The sequence below is a fragment of the Linepithema humile genome, chromosome 7 (genome assembly GCF_040581485.1).
Source record: "Linepithema humile isolate Giens D197 chromosome 7, Lhum_UNIL_v1.0, whole genome shotgun sequence".
NCBI lineage: Eukaryota > Metazoa > Arthropoda > Insecta > Hymenoptera > Formicidae > Linepithema > Linepithema humile.
Window position 1 is genome coordinate 16095214 of NC_090134.1, and position 14246 is coordinate 16109459.

The 14246-nt window shown below is 34.4% G+C and overlaps 2 protein-coding genes and 1 long non-coding RNA gene across 7 annotated transcripts in view; 1 reads left to right on the top strand and 2 right to left on the bottom strand.

Moving 5' to 3' along the window:
- Positions 1 to 6974, bottom strand: part of LOC105678008 (neurotrimin-like) — a 300284-nt gene extending 293310 nt beyond the window's left edge. Inside the window, exons 1-4 of one of the 2 annotated variants that reach the window (XM_067358675.1) lie at positions 6884 to 6974; positions 5512 to 5575; positions 5065 to 5139; positions 4779 to 4866 (exon numbers count right to left, since the gene is read on the bottom strand). The gene's annotated coding sequence lies outside the window, so the exon portion shown is untranslated. The remainder of the gene's footprint in view (positions 1 to 4778; positions 4867 to 5064; positions 5140 to 5511; positions 5576 to 6883) is intronic. The other variant, XM_067358674.1, reaches the window with a different exon arrangement.
- Positions 6975 to 7126: 152 nt separating this feature from the next.
- LOC105678207 (uncharacterized) lies at positions 7127 to 10166 on the top strand. Of its 2 annotated transcripts, XR_010891113.1 has the most exons (5): positions 7127 to 7379; positions 8031 to 8389; positions 8589 to 8782; positions 8889 to 9041; positions 9529 to 10166. It is a non-coding gene; the product is annotated as an uncharacterized lncRNA (long non-coding RNA). The 2 variants fall into 2 exon arrangements; XR_001101675.2 differs by having other exon boundaries at positions 8889 to 10166.
- Positions 10167 to 11582: 1416 nt separating this feature from the next.
- LOC105678183 (uncharacterized) lies at positions 11583 to 14205 on the bottom strand. Of its 3 annotated transcripts, none has more exons than XM_012377325.2 (3): positions 14102 to 14205; positions 12618 to 13268; positions 11583 to 12369 (listed from the first exon to the last, which is right to left on the bottom strand). In XM_012377325.2, the coding sequence occupies exons 2-3, from the start codon at positions 13244 to 13246 to the stop codon at positions 11880 to 11882; spliced, it is 1119 nt and encodes a 372-aa protein (XP_012232748.2). In that variant the 5' UTR covers positions 13247 to 13268; positions 14102 to 14205; the 3' UTR covers positions 11583 to 11879. The 3 variants fall into 3 exon arrangements, with proteins under 3 accessions (XP_012232748.2, XP_012232740.2, XP_012232732.2); XM_012377317.2 differs by having other exon boundaries at positions 13937 to 14119; XM_012377309.2 differs by having other exon boundaries at positions 13659 to 14117.
- Positions 14206 to 14246: the final 41 nt, after the last annotated feature.

Genomic DNA, 14246 nt, shown 5'->3' on the forward strand with positions numbered 1-14246 from the left:
ATTCCTCAATACTCTACGGCGCGCTATGTAATAAAGGGATTCTTCGGCTGACTGGAACGCAGTTGTGGGTGTCATTTCTATTTTCAAATTAGTCCTCTTCGCCGACTGATAGGCGATATAGCCTATCGGAAGAATGTGACCCTTTCTAAGTCGCGACGGCGAGGAGAACGATCAAGGAGCCTTTAATTTATTAGACTTTCGTGCCGGACATCGCTGGGTAAAAAAAGAAATAAGCCTTCCGCGCATAAAATCTATATTTCATGTAGAATTAATCGTCGCGCTTGTCGTATGCGCAACAATTAATTATACAGGATAATCTCAGCTCAAATAAAAAATATTTATTCTTTAAACTATTTTTTGGTATTTTTGGTTTAGAACACTCTGTGTAATTAATTGTTATACATATGACAAGCGTCGATCTCGCCTGTGAATGAAATATAGATTCTACATTAAAAATTGCAAAACTATTAATTACTTTCATTTTAATCAGGATATTTTTCAGTCAATCGTGAAATGTTCAAATGAGAGTGATTTTTCTAGACGACAAACTTGCACGATGTGACAATTCATGCAAATATCGATAATTGACAATAAAATATTGACTATCTCGTCGAACATTCTTACAATCTGATTAATGAGAAATGTGTGTATACTGCTCACAAGCTATCGCATTGTAATTTCATTCCTGAGCAATTAATACGTCGGCCGTAACCGATGCACGTAATGGTCCATCGTTCGTACAGATTGACAAACGGCAAATAGGAATAGCATTGCCGATATTTGCGCATAGCCACGGTGTAAATAACGCGTATCAAAGGACGCGGATATGAGCACATAACGCGGCCGAAGCTCTATTTAGTGTGCCAAATTTGACAGGACTTATAATAAATAGGGCAACTGCCTGCTTTGTCTATATATATAATTAATCTTATTTCAATATAATTGCATTAATTAATATAATTTATTAATACAATTTTTCAAATAAATAATCAAAATCGTGTACTTTCATAATTAATTGATTAAAATTTATTATCTACATCAATTTATTTTGTATAATGCGACAACGGCTGTGACATGTAAAATACATTGCAGCAAACAATATTGTCAATTATGTATCTTTATATAGCGATAAATCAAATTAATATCAATAATACACTGTATTTCCTAAACGCGATCAATGATAGTTATTCGCGACGAATTGTCCCCACCGAATCATCGATCGAACCGGCCGAAAGATAAAATTCCCGCTATGTTATGGAGGCAACACGCGTGCATTAAACAGGAAACAAATCGCAGGTGTGCCGTACAATCGTGCCGAGTGCCCGTCGCGCAGTTTTTTATGCATTCTAGTGACGGCACCGGCGTAGCAATCGGTGAATTACGCCAGTTGCAAAACCGCCCTCGGGTTCCATGAATCCCTCGATAATTTATCGATTAAGTCGCGTGTGGAATACGAATATCCGACGCTACCGAACCCGTCATGGATTAAAGCGCGCGTTGCATTTGTCAAATCGTCATTATTCATTCGACAAAATATCGCGAGCAACCTCTCGATAACGAACTCCTTTATTTTCGACAAATATTGCAGAAAACCCATTCTTCCAAAAGAATTCAATTTCCCGAGATTCTCGACGCGCTATTAAAAGCTTCCCATCCAAAAATATATGCGTATTATATAAATACATTTATTATTTGTCATAAGTTGATTGTTGTATATCGCGACGTACAGATTACAATTTATTTACTGGAGCATGAAAACAGATAAGTTTAACGTTCGCGACTTTCAAAAAAAAAAAAAAAAAAAAACAAAAAAAAAAAACATTTTAATAGAAGAGAAATAAAATAAAAATATCGCGAGTTTCAGCGAGATAACTATGCGTACGCCGTTATGCGCGAGATCTTATGCGACAATGATAGCTCGAATTGCCGGGAGGATGACGACGATCGCACGTCCGTTAACACCCGAGGCGATCGCGTGAAGAGGGATATACGAAAAGTTAACGACGTGTAAATTTCACTCGGTGCTCTAAAGTCGGCAGATTTCGTTTAAACGTCAAGGAATGACTGCCGTTAAGTTTAGTGGCACGTTAGCCATGGAAATCGTAATCGTATATATACTGTGCTCTCGAGACCACTTCCTTTCTTTTGCGGATTTTTTCACTGCTTAAGCTCGATTTTTCATTAATTTTTAACACTGATTTTTAAAAATCCCTTTCACTAATAATTAATAGTCTGTTGAAGTAAATTCTACTTGAAACAAAATACAAAAATAGATCTTGTGTTTTTTGGGAATTTAATACCAAATTGTCTCGATTTTCAATTGTTTCTACTCGAAAAATTATTAACTTGGATTTAACTTGGAATCAGACAAACATGGTTCCTTTTATCTTCTAATATTATTAATATTAGCTTTGATACACCCTATAGATAGGTCTATACGCGTCTCTGCCAGTGCAAGTACGTTCATCAACGAAATCGCGAGACGTAAAATCTAACGTAAAACTGCGATGCACCGATCATTGTGCGCTAAGAACATACTAAGACAGCGTTGACTTATTTTAACGAGATACACCTGACATAAAACACGAGTATAATAGATGTCATTTCGCACGTGCTCGCGAATTACCGTAATCATAGCTTATTTCACAAAAATAAAAAAACTGCACGTTAGAATAAACGAGACATAATAAAATAATTGCATTGCAAATGTTTAAAACGTAGCGATAAATGCGAGGCGTCAAAAACATTTTTTTTTTTTTAGAATTATAAATACAATATATGTCACAAAATGCAAATTTAATTTCGTCAATCTATATCAATATGTGCAATATGCGGCATATCAATAATAAACAATAAAAGTAATAAACAATATAAAATGTACAAAAAAGCTAAAAAAAAAAACTTTTTTCATTTTACAATCAATTAAAAATATTTTTTACTTTTTTACTTTCTCTGATAAATACATTAATTATTTAAATATACTTTAATTAATTACTGCACGAATGCATGTTAATTAATATTTTAATGTAATATTTTAATGTAATAATTAACTATGTTTCTCTTATTCATTGTATCCTTTATACAGACAAACACAAGTGTCGTCGCAGCGACCAATTCCCGTAAATTGCTAGCACCGGATAACCGTCGGATTATCGTAGGCACGGAACTTACTCCGACATACATATTTTGACAAGGGCAGGCAAGGGTTAAGACCAAGATTTAGCTCGTCTATGTAGATATAGTACCATGACTAGCTCGTCAACGTAGTCAATATCAGACCGGGAATTTTCTCAGAAAGAATTTTCCTACATTTTATTTCGAGTGAAACACGAAGAAAAACGAACGTGTTCGTTCTACGGTTTTTCTACGAAAACACCGCGGTACTAATTCATTAGATTATTTCATTAAGTTCATCGAGAGATTACAAAATGCAACGTAAAAAGAAGCATAGTAAATCACTATATGTTCTCTTTCTCTATCAAATCTTGTAACGTCAATTTTTTAAAAATAGATTTTTAAATGTTTTTTCCATGGATAAATTAATTACTTCATCATTAAGTTAAGTATTAAAATTTAAAATATGAGCGGTACATAAACGAAATTTGCTGTCTATACTTCCCAAAATTTATAATAAAGTTAAAAAGCCCTTCGGACAAAACATGAATAAATTGCAGGGATTTTTTTTAAATGCAAAATTAAATTAGAAATATTAAATGTTAATTTTCGCTACACGTTACAGAAATATATACAGAGTATATATCCGTAATACTATATGCACATTTATATGTACACACAGAAAATAGATTATATTCATAACTTGATAATTAAACAAATTCTCGAAAATGTGAATTTTATTTCTGTAAGTATCCCTTACATTTCTACTTTCTTGTAGATCACATTGTCGCAATTTTGAGAACCACAATGAGACTCAAAAATCAATTGTCAAAAGTAGTGCACGTAGGTCGCTTAACGAACACGTTAAACAACCATCGCTATATCACGAGAAAGAAGCCGCGCAAATGCGCGGAAATCCTTCGGGGGGCGGTGGAGGGGGGGGGGGAACGGCAAGGAGAGAGAATGGAAAGCGGGTAAGAGACGGCTAAAGATAATGTACTCCTGCATACAGATGACGTTATTAAACGGAAATCTGCAGATGGAGCAAACGCATAAAGCACTGTCTGCCGTCGTTGTCTGATTAGGCATGCAACGTTTCCCACCTCTCTACCGTCTGCTCCCCTCGCCCCTGAGAGAAACTCGAAGCTCTCGTTATAGACGCACAGCACGCTGCGCCGCAACGTAAATTCCGTAAAACGATAACAGCGATCTTTTTAACACCGTGTGTAATAGTGCAGCATTGCGCGCCTTTCTCGAATGCGTTTTATCAAAATTGTGATATAGTTGACCTTTTAACTGCGGTATTTACGTAAAAAAAGATACTTTTTAACAGTACCAGTAAATCAAAATATTAAAAGAGCACCGGCTGGTCAATGGAAGACGCGTATGTATCAATAAGCAGTCATTAAAAAATTAATTCATAAATAATAAAGAAAATAAACACATAAAAAACAAAACTCCACAAAACGACTTTAACATCGCTTTGCATTCTGAGAATGCATGGTTTTAATGTTGTTATTAATAATTAACAATCTGCGTTAATTTATTCGTAACGTAATTATTCTCAAGTTAATATCAATAAATTAAAAAACAAGTAAGACCATATAACAATAAAAGATCATCATTATACCGGTAAAATAATAGTGCAAGAAAATAACACTCACCATGACGAAGAAAATGTAGCTGCAAACGTAGTTGAAGATGTAGCTGGAGATGTGTGTAGCTGGAGATGTAGGTGAGATTCTTAAAGATCTGAAAGTATATGAAAAGTTCATAAATAACTTGATTTTTCATAATATTACTTTAAATATATCTAAAAAAAATAATACTGAAAAAATACATAAAATTACAGAATTTTTTATATGGAAAAAAATATTAAATTATTTTTAAATGTAACAATAAGAAATCATCATTATACTGGTAAAAAAATAGTAATAAAATAACACTCACCATGATGAAGCAAGTATAACTGGAAATGTAGTTGAAAATGCAACTAGAAAAGTAGTTAGGGATGTAATTGAAGATCTGAAAATATACAGAAGGCTTATAAATAACTTAGTTATCTTATAATATTGCATTAATTATAAATAAAAAAATAATATTGTGAAAGAAATAGATAAAATTGCAGAATTTTAAATATAGAGAAAATATATTAAATCATTTTTAAATGCAAATAATTAGACGAATAAACAATAACTCCAAATAAATTTGTACAAGATATAAAAACAAAAAATAGTAACATAATCATAAAGTGGAGAAAAAATTAATTTTTTTCAATTTTTTTTTAAATTTGATAAAAAATAAATTCCAAAAATAATTATATCTCGTGAAAAATAATTAAAAGTATAATTATAAAAAGTTATAAAGAAGGCAAATATAACAAATAAATTTATTCACCATGCATAGCAGTCTCCGTCAACGATGAGCATCCTCTCCGTGGCACTCAACACACTCGCGAAAACTGTAAAAATATACCAATAAACGCCGCGCGATAATAATTCGGCACTCCCGAATATCAATATTCGCACAACAAAAATTCGATACTCGCGAATAATTATTGACATACGCCATTTTGATTCGATTTTACTCGCGAAGAAAATTAACAGCAAACATGCATATTTATCAAAATTAAATTCAAAAATAATAACATAAATAACAACTCAGGTATCAGATATTTGACGAATAATATTGCCATAAATATTGATAATTCTGATATTCAGATATTCTGATATTGGTAATTCATCTGTAAAGAATCGTAAATCTAATGCCAAGGGCAATCAGATATCAAACGTTTCGAATCGCTCGTTTTATTTAGCTGTGAGCTAACTAGAAAACGTTGTGAACGTATTCCGCGAAATAAGTATAAACAATAAGGATTATCCGATATTTGTTATTTCTTTCGAACATTCCCGATATTCACAATATGATTTAGATCAAAAATTTGTGAGAATCAAGAGATTTACCATTTTGTCGTTCACGGAACACAAGAGGTTATGATGACTATGCAAAACTCCGAATGTTATATCACTTACTATGCATCTCCGATGGATAAATATGCATGATATCTAGACATTCGTTGCAGCAGTTACTTTATTTTCCTCGCGACGATATTTTTGACGGATAAAAACTCGCGCAAAGTATTTACATATTACGCGTACTACATATTACTATGCCGTTTGCGTACTTTTCCCGCTCTTTCTCGTTCGCAGCAAGTAAACAACTAAGGCTCTCTAGCGTCACATGACCAAATCAACAAAGATCTAAAATCTACGAATAAAAATTCGTCGCCATAATATTTTTTAGCATCCCCAGTTACTGCTTACTTATATATATTTCGACGCTTTTAATATTTTAGAATCGCGATACGCTTTTCAGAAAAATCAAAAGAATCGCAGAAGATAGTATGCGTCTTCTCTTCGCGCCACGTAAATAACTGATAAAACTCTGACGTCACGGGAGCTACAAATCTACAAACAGACTCTCGCGGCCATGATAATTTGCCATAACTGCGCAAAACGAATCCAAATACTGTATTACATCTAAAGTATAAATATGTATGTCTACCCGATCCTTAATTTACAATTATCTATATTTCGACCCTCCTAATATTGTAGGCTCGCGATACGTTTTCGGCGATGGTGCGACAGAAAATTCGTGAGAATCGTGTTGCACTCGCTCACGATACTAAGATACTACGGCGGCAAGATACTAATGTGATATATTACTTATACTCACGAGACAGATACTACAAATGAATAAATATACATACCCACGGTCTTTGAACTCTTGTATCGGCACTTCTAATACTCTCGCGAAGTGAAATAAAGGAGCAGAAAGAGACTACGCCGCGGCTGTTTCCTTCCTGCTCCCCTCTCCCATCGATCTGCGCATAGATCTAGAGGTTTGCGCGATCCGTCCTACGCCCCACCACAGGTGGCATTCCAATATCAAGCTGGGCAAAATTCCACGAAAGAACTTGCGTCCGCTATTTTTGGAATAACACTTCGAGCATTGTATTATGTTTACAATGTATTCCAAATAAACAAATATGCGTAATTTACATGTGCGTAAAATATAGAAGCAACATAAAGCAATAATACGTTTTACTATGAATCATCCTTAACGCGCAAAATAAACTAATTGTAAGGTGGCAGTATTGTATAGTGACGCGCATAGCATTTCACACCGTAACACGCGTCTGCACGCGTCGTAACGAACGAGGTCGCAATCCAAATATCGTAAGCCGCAAGATAAATTATTAGCAAGTACGTATAATGCATTTGCAACGACTGTAGCAATAATACATTTGATATACTCGATGCGCTGTTATGCAATTCATACAATTTGTGGGAAATAAATAACGCAAAACGCACTATTTTAACGCAAACCGTCGGTGTCCGTCCACACGTCGACATGATCGCGAGAAAACGCGATTAATAACAAATGCCGTGTTAATTCGTGTAATAAAACGATCACGCGTCACTGTACTCGGCGCTCTCAATACTCATTTGCACTACGATTTATTTTTGTCACATAAAAAACAAAAATATCTACAATAACATTACTTGTTCACTCCGAACAAGCGCAAATGCGAGAAGCAACAGTAATTTTAAGATAACAGTATGTGTATATTTAAAAAACAACACTATGCAAGTAATTTTGGAACCAGCATTTAATATTTTAATATTTAAGCAGTTTTTTTGCCGACAATTATTATTGCATTTATTCACACATTTACAAATCAAGTAATATTTAAAATTAAAAATTTTGTATATTTTATTTTTTATTATTTATATTTGTTTTATTATTTATATTTGTTGTTTTGCTTGTTTTTCTTGTAAAATTATATAGATTCTGAACTTTCTCTCTCGTATATTTATTCTAAAACTTCTTCTAATTCTATATCTTTGTTTCAGATGCAATAAAATTCATTATACACATGAGAAAATAAAAGAAGGACGTGTTATCGAAACATCCTCTACCATCATAAAGCCTACGATCATCCTTCATGGAAGCGCGATGTCAGAGTGCATTCGACCGCGAAGAATGTTGGACCCGAGCATAATGTGTATAAGCGTGAAAAATTTAGTGGGCTAGGGGTGAGAAACACGCGAGCGTTTGGAAATTTTGTGAGCGGCATTCCTTGCCGAAATATGCCAGATAATAATTTCGCGGTTCTCGCACATTCACGCTGTCAGTCATATATCACGAAAACATGATGGAAGCGTCTCAAAGGATTCAGAGAGAAATTTGAAAGCAACTTGCGATAAAAAAAGTGCGTTTGCGTAACGTATTAAACGTATTAAATTATATTTTTATACTAATTTTATTCTAACTTTTTTTAGACTATCCATATTTATCGAAAACAAATTATCTGTGTCTATTTTAGGATGGAAACTACATTATATTGTATTCAATAATTAGATTTATACACACTTTTCTAACAATTTATACGCTTTTGCTTTTTTTTATAGCATGGACAAATGACATCGAGCTGAATAGAAATCAATAAGCACCCCATAAAAGATGCCAGGCGGTTTCAGACTTATCTCTCAGAATTAACGATTCTATAAAATTTTTATCGGATTCTGTCAACGACACTATGCATTATAAAGGCCAAGCTTTCTTTCATGTATTTCACGCCTTTTAAATCAACGAAATAGGAAAGGTACGCAAAATTATTAAATCTGTAGGTTGATAAAATTTTAATAAATGCTAATTCTTACCCGGTCGACACGTGGCTGATATCTACAAAATTAAATCATCTCCCGCAGAGGCTTTATTATGAAGCGAGCGACTCTCGAGAAAAGTGGGGTGCGGCCTTTTCACGCTATGTACGCAGAAAGCTAAGGTGAAAAGAATAAACGAAGACCATGTCGTCAGCTTTGTTGGTGGTCCAATCTTAACACTTCACTGTCAACTGTTAAGTGAGTTTTTACTTAGACGCAAGCTATTTTTACTCTTAATATAATACTCCAGATTTCTCGAAATAAGCCGCCACAAAAACAATTCGTTACACAAGAACGTGTTTATTCAAGCCATTTACGTACACAATTCTGTTTATTTCTGAAATATATATATTTACTAAATTCTCTTCGTTAATTTAATTTTATATTATTCGAGGAAAATCGAAGTGACTAAACGTTGAAAATATAATAATAGCGTTATATTTTTTATTGTAACAGTAAATCCCATTTTTGATCACGTATAAAGATATTTAATATCAATTTGCTTCAACTTCCTGTATATAAAATAATTTAAAATTACAATAGCATAAAATTCAAAAAGATACACGCGCAATTTTACTTTATTTTTGAAAGAATTTTAAATTTCCAAATGTGATATTGTTATTGCGCACAATTTTATCGAATTTGCATAAAAGTCGTTATATCAATCAAAATGCAATTCTACCAGAGACGAATTCGTGATGACAATTAAAAAGTAAAAGTGATAAAGACGGATGCGGCGTGCATTGTTTGCTTGTGGCGAGCAATCTAAACCTTACATTCGATGGTTATGGAACTAAAATACGGGCATGCCTGGGCAAGTTGTTCAAGCGAAAACATAAACGTAGCAGAATGTATTATGCCTGCGTAAGAAATACGGTGTTACTCTGTATGGACGTGCCACAGGACCACGATCAACATGCCACAAACATCTGTTCCGTATAAGTGTAGAGATAGACAAACGCCAAAGCCGTAAAGGGGTCGTCAACTATGTACATAATTTCCAACTTCTGACTCTATCCGTTTCTGCAACGGACGATTCTCCGGACCACCGAATCTCACCGCGCACAGAGCGAGCGCGCAGTCACCCTCAAATATATTCACCTGCGGATAACATCACGCATGGGAATAGTCTCATTTGTATTTGTTCGTACGCTGCTTCATTAATAAAATAGATTCACCGGCGGCAAAACGAAGAATTGCTCGAATCGTGTTACAATGCTGCAAAATCAGGACGCAGCTATCGTACAGCTATAATAAGCAAAATATATGTGACCGCAATTGCCTGTTATTCAATTATTAAATGAAATCTAGACTTGATAGAAATTTTGAATTAGAATCTCATTTAAATACCGATCTAATATTAATTAGATTCAATTAGTGACCTATTTGCTTGTATTTTAATTTCTCAAGATTTTTTTCTTACTTTTTAACATATTAATTTTACGATTTTATATAATATACGTAATGAAATCGTTTACTGAAGTAAAAAATATTTCTAATTTGTTTATCGAGCATGTAGAATCGATTAGCGATTTTGTAGAAAGTCGGACAATCGACTCCCGTCCGCTGTCACGATCGAGATAAACTGAGTTGACTTCAACTCAATTCAACTTTAAAGTAATTTGGCTGATACGCATTTTTCGGCACAAAACCGTCAAAATTACCAAATTCTAAATGGGTTGGGGATTGACAAAGACATATTGCCAGTGCAACGGCAGCCACGGTGCACCGACGAAAGTACAGGAATGCGCTCCATCAAATCAAGCCCTAGCGGCATGCTCTCCCATCATAACAGCGGTAGTGAAGTCCACTTGTGGAGTAAGACGGATGTTCGTTTCTGCCATCATCTTGATCTTTTTGTTGGCTGCTATATATTGGGTATCCTTGCCACGCCAGCAAACGAACCCCGGTGCACATCGACCAATGAGAATTCAACCTCAAGCTTCTAGAAATACCGCACCGGAGTGAATCGAAGCAGCAGGAACGACTGAATCACTGGGGTAACATCACTGATAATTCTAATTCTTTTTCAGAAAATTTATAGGATAATTTCAAGATAGAAAATTATACAGAGAGAAATATTCAGTTTCTTTTATTGTAATAACACTATATCTTGTGGAATCCTTTCAGTTTAAATGTTCATTTATTAAAAAGAGATTTTAAAGAAAAAATTTTTTATGAGTTTAATTCTCACAATTATAACTTGATTGTAAGAAATATCTTTTCATTAATAATTTGAATGTGTTTCTTTACATAGTTTTTAAAAGCTATAATTATATCTCGAAATTATCTCATAAAAATTTGTATAAATATATAATGCAAATTGAATGGTAAAGCTGATGACGTCTAAAAATATAAAATAGGTAATCCAGTGTCAAGAGCAATAATAATCCGAAGTAACAATATGGACTTGCACTTTCAAGTAACAAATTATACTGCATTTTGTCGCCTTGTATATAATAGCAGTTGTAGTATGATATATATACATAATTGACATAGAAAAGATTAAAATTTTAAGAGTATAATGAACTTTTTTAAAGGAAAACATTGAAACAAAGAGAAACAATAAAGGAGGTCTCATAACATTGTATTACATTGTTAATTATATTATTATACTCAAAAAAATTATACTAGTAATGTCTGTTAGAATACGATTACTTTGTGAAAATTATTAGAATTCTTTAGAATCTCATGTATACAAAATAAAAATCGCAAAAATCAAATTTTCCAATCAATAAATTTTATAATTTTTAAATGTAAGTAATTTATTTTTTTATAAATTTAAATATACAAAATACTTTTACATTAATGGCACTATTATTTGTAATAAAATAAGAGTAGAGTAATAAGTAATATTCTTTGAATTGACAATAGTTTAAATTGTCGAGAACATGCCCTTCAATATCGTTATCACGTATACGCGCGATAAAGTGGAGATAACGCTTAACGTGTGGAACAAGTATCGCGTATAACACCGTAAATGATCAAATAAATTGCGAAAGTAAGCGATTTTATAAAGTGCGATAAAACGAAGCTTTAATCGAAGCTGCCTAGACTTTTTAATATTTGCAATGTTATGTTACTTTCTTTAGGTGTAAGACTGTGATTACCGCACATAAAAAGCCACGCGTAAGGCAATTTGGCAATAATATCTTGTTTCAGAAATTCACAATTTACCTCCGGATACTCGTCTTTCACGGCATTTAAATAGAACCGCAAAATATTCCGGCAGAATTCTTCGACTTTTGGCAAACTGCTTTTGAAGGGCAAATTGGTGAAAACGATAAAACCGAAATCGATCGCCGGCGAGCAGTACTTCATTGTTTCCCAATCGACTATCTTTGTGTCGCTCGGCCTACCGTTCTCGTGCTTAAACAATACGTTATCCCGCGTGAAATGGCCGTGGCAGATAGTCGAAATGTCGGTGATTGTGCTGTCCAGACTTTTCATTGCATTTATATTTGCTTTTATTTTCTCATCTTCGTACGGCGAAAATATGTCGCCTTTAGAATCCATTAGAAATTTCCTACAAGCAAGAAGATCGAAGACGCTTTACATATCTATCGAATCTATATTAGTTTTAGTACAATATTATGTATATTATTGATATTAGTATTATTATTATAATTGGAAATAATTTTATAAATTGCAAATCTGAAAATCGATATAAATTTTCCTCTTTTCGCGTAAGCTTCACGTTCTTAATAGAGACATAATTGTTTTGTTATTTTTAATGCACATGTGTACAAGTTATGATAAAAACCGAAAATATACCTTTTCATCAGATTATCAAAGTAAACTTTGGTAGAATCCGGCTCAAATAGTTTCGCGTAGAACTCTCTGAAAATAGCAAACTCGTTTGCCTTTAGCTTCAATCCTTTGGCATGAAACGCTGCTAATGCTTTCACACATAATTTCAGATGAACTTCATCCAATTTGTGATTTACTTCTGCGTAACCACGTGCGACCAGATCCTCCAACACAATGACTGGCCGGCCGTATCGACCCAAATCGGACAGATAACACTTCGGAACACCTTCTGCCTTTCCGTACTTGAGCGTCATCTTGGTGTAAAACATTTCCTCATTCTGAAATTTGCCGGGCGGTGAAAATTCCTCATGTTTTTGAGGCAGTTTGACGATGAGAGGAAAGCTGCACGTCTTGCCAGAAAATTTTATACGCGCAGTCACCCGGTATAGCTCGCATGAATAATCACGTTTCCCACTTATGTTCAAGTGCTCCACGTCGGCGGAGTCAAATTCGACAAACTCCCTGGATCCGGGATCGCAAAAGCAACGATCGTAAACCATCTCCTGTATTAATTCCCTTATAAAGTCGCCGTCCTTGCAAGGAGGATGTCGCGGACACTGCAGCGACGTCGCGTCGGAATCTGGGTCGGCCATAGCGAAAGGGAAAATAATATTGCTGTAATAAAACACGGCAGCAATTAAGGACACCGGCACTGTGCGAGAGCGCGCTTAAAACCGGAAAGTCGAGAATTATGAGGAATTTTTTTTTTTTTTTACGCGTAAACTCGCTCCCGCGCTTGTTCTAATAACGTTGTCGCGACGAGTGCCACGCGCGTTAATAATGTTTATCGTCACGTAATGCAACGAGTCGTCGGGCGACGGAATAATTTAAAAACATTTTAACCGTGTCTTTAGCCTCGGAAGCGTGTCAAAGTGCAACTTTGAGTATTTCTGTTAGTCAGCAAACAGATGATATCAGTAGCCTCCGTAATTATACGTCCGCGCGCGCGTATATACATATATACACACTTAGATTCTGTTTAAAAAAAAATATCAAATACTTCACCAGGATTCTAGACTCGAAAAAGCTCTTGGCGCAATTAGAATCTCCAGGCCACTACGAGATTAGAGTTTTACATTCAATTAAGATCTCAATTAGGATCATATGATGTTTCTCTCATTCGCACATCTAAAATAAGTTTCTTTTCAAATTCCTCATTCCACTTTATGTTATGTATTATCATCTACTAAATCCACGTTCTTCGTCCACTTCTCGCAAATGCCGCTAATTTTGAACAAGGAAAGAAAAATTCTAAAATTAATTTTGAACAAGAAATGTAATACCAATTTAGATTTTGTGATACTTAATAGTAATGAAGTTCGATACGACGATGCGGGATTGCTTTTCCTTCTCACTATAATTCACCAAGCACGTAATCCATTAGACATTATTATTTATCAAACACGTCGAAAGATCGCACGAGTTCAAGTTCTGTTCACGATACATACTACAGTACTTATTACGGGCTCTTATTCAACGACGTCCGTGTTACGAGGGGCCAGTTACACGTAATAAACGAGCACTGCATAGTGAATCATAACACGAGATGCTCCATATCTCCCCACTTTCGAGATAACGAAACCGGCTTTCATT

Coding starts and splice junctions, on each gene's coding strand:
- LOC105678183 (XM_012377325.2), bottom strand. CDS start 13,246: ATGGCCGACCCAGATTCCGACGCGACGTCGCTGCAGTGTCCGCGACAT. Junction 12,370..12,617: donor TTTGATAATCTGATGAAAAG/GTATATTTTCGG, acceptor TCTTGCTTGTAG/GAAATTTCTAATGGATTCTA.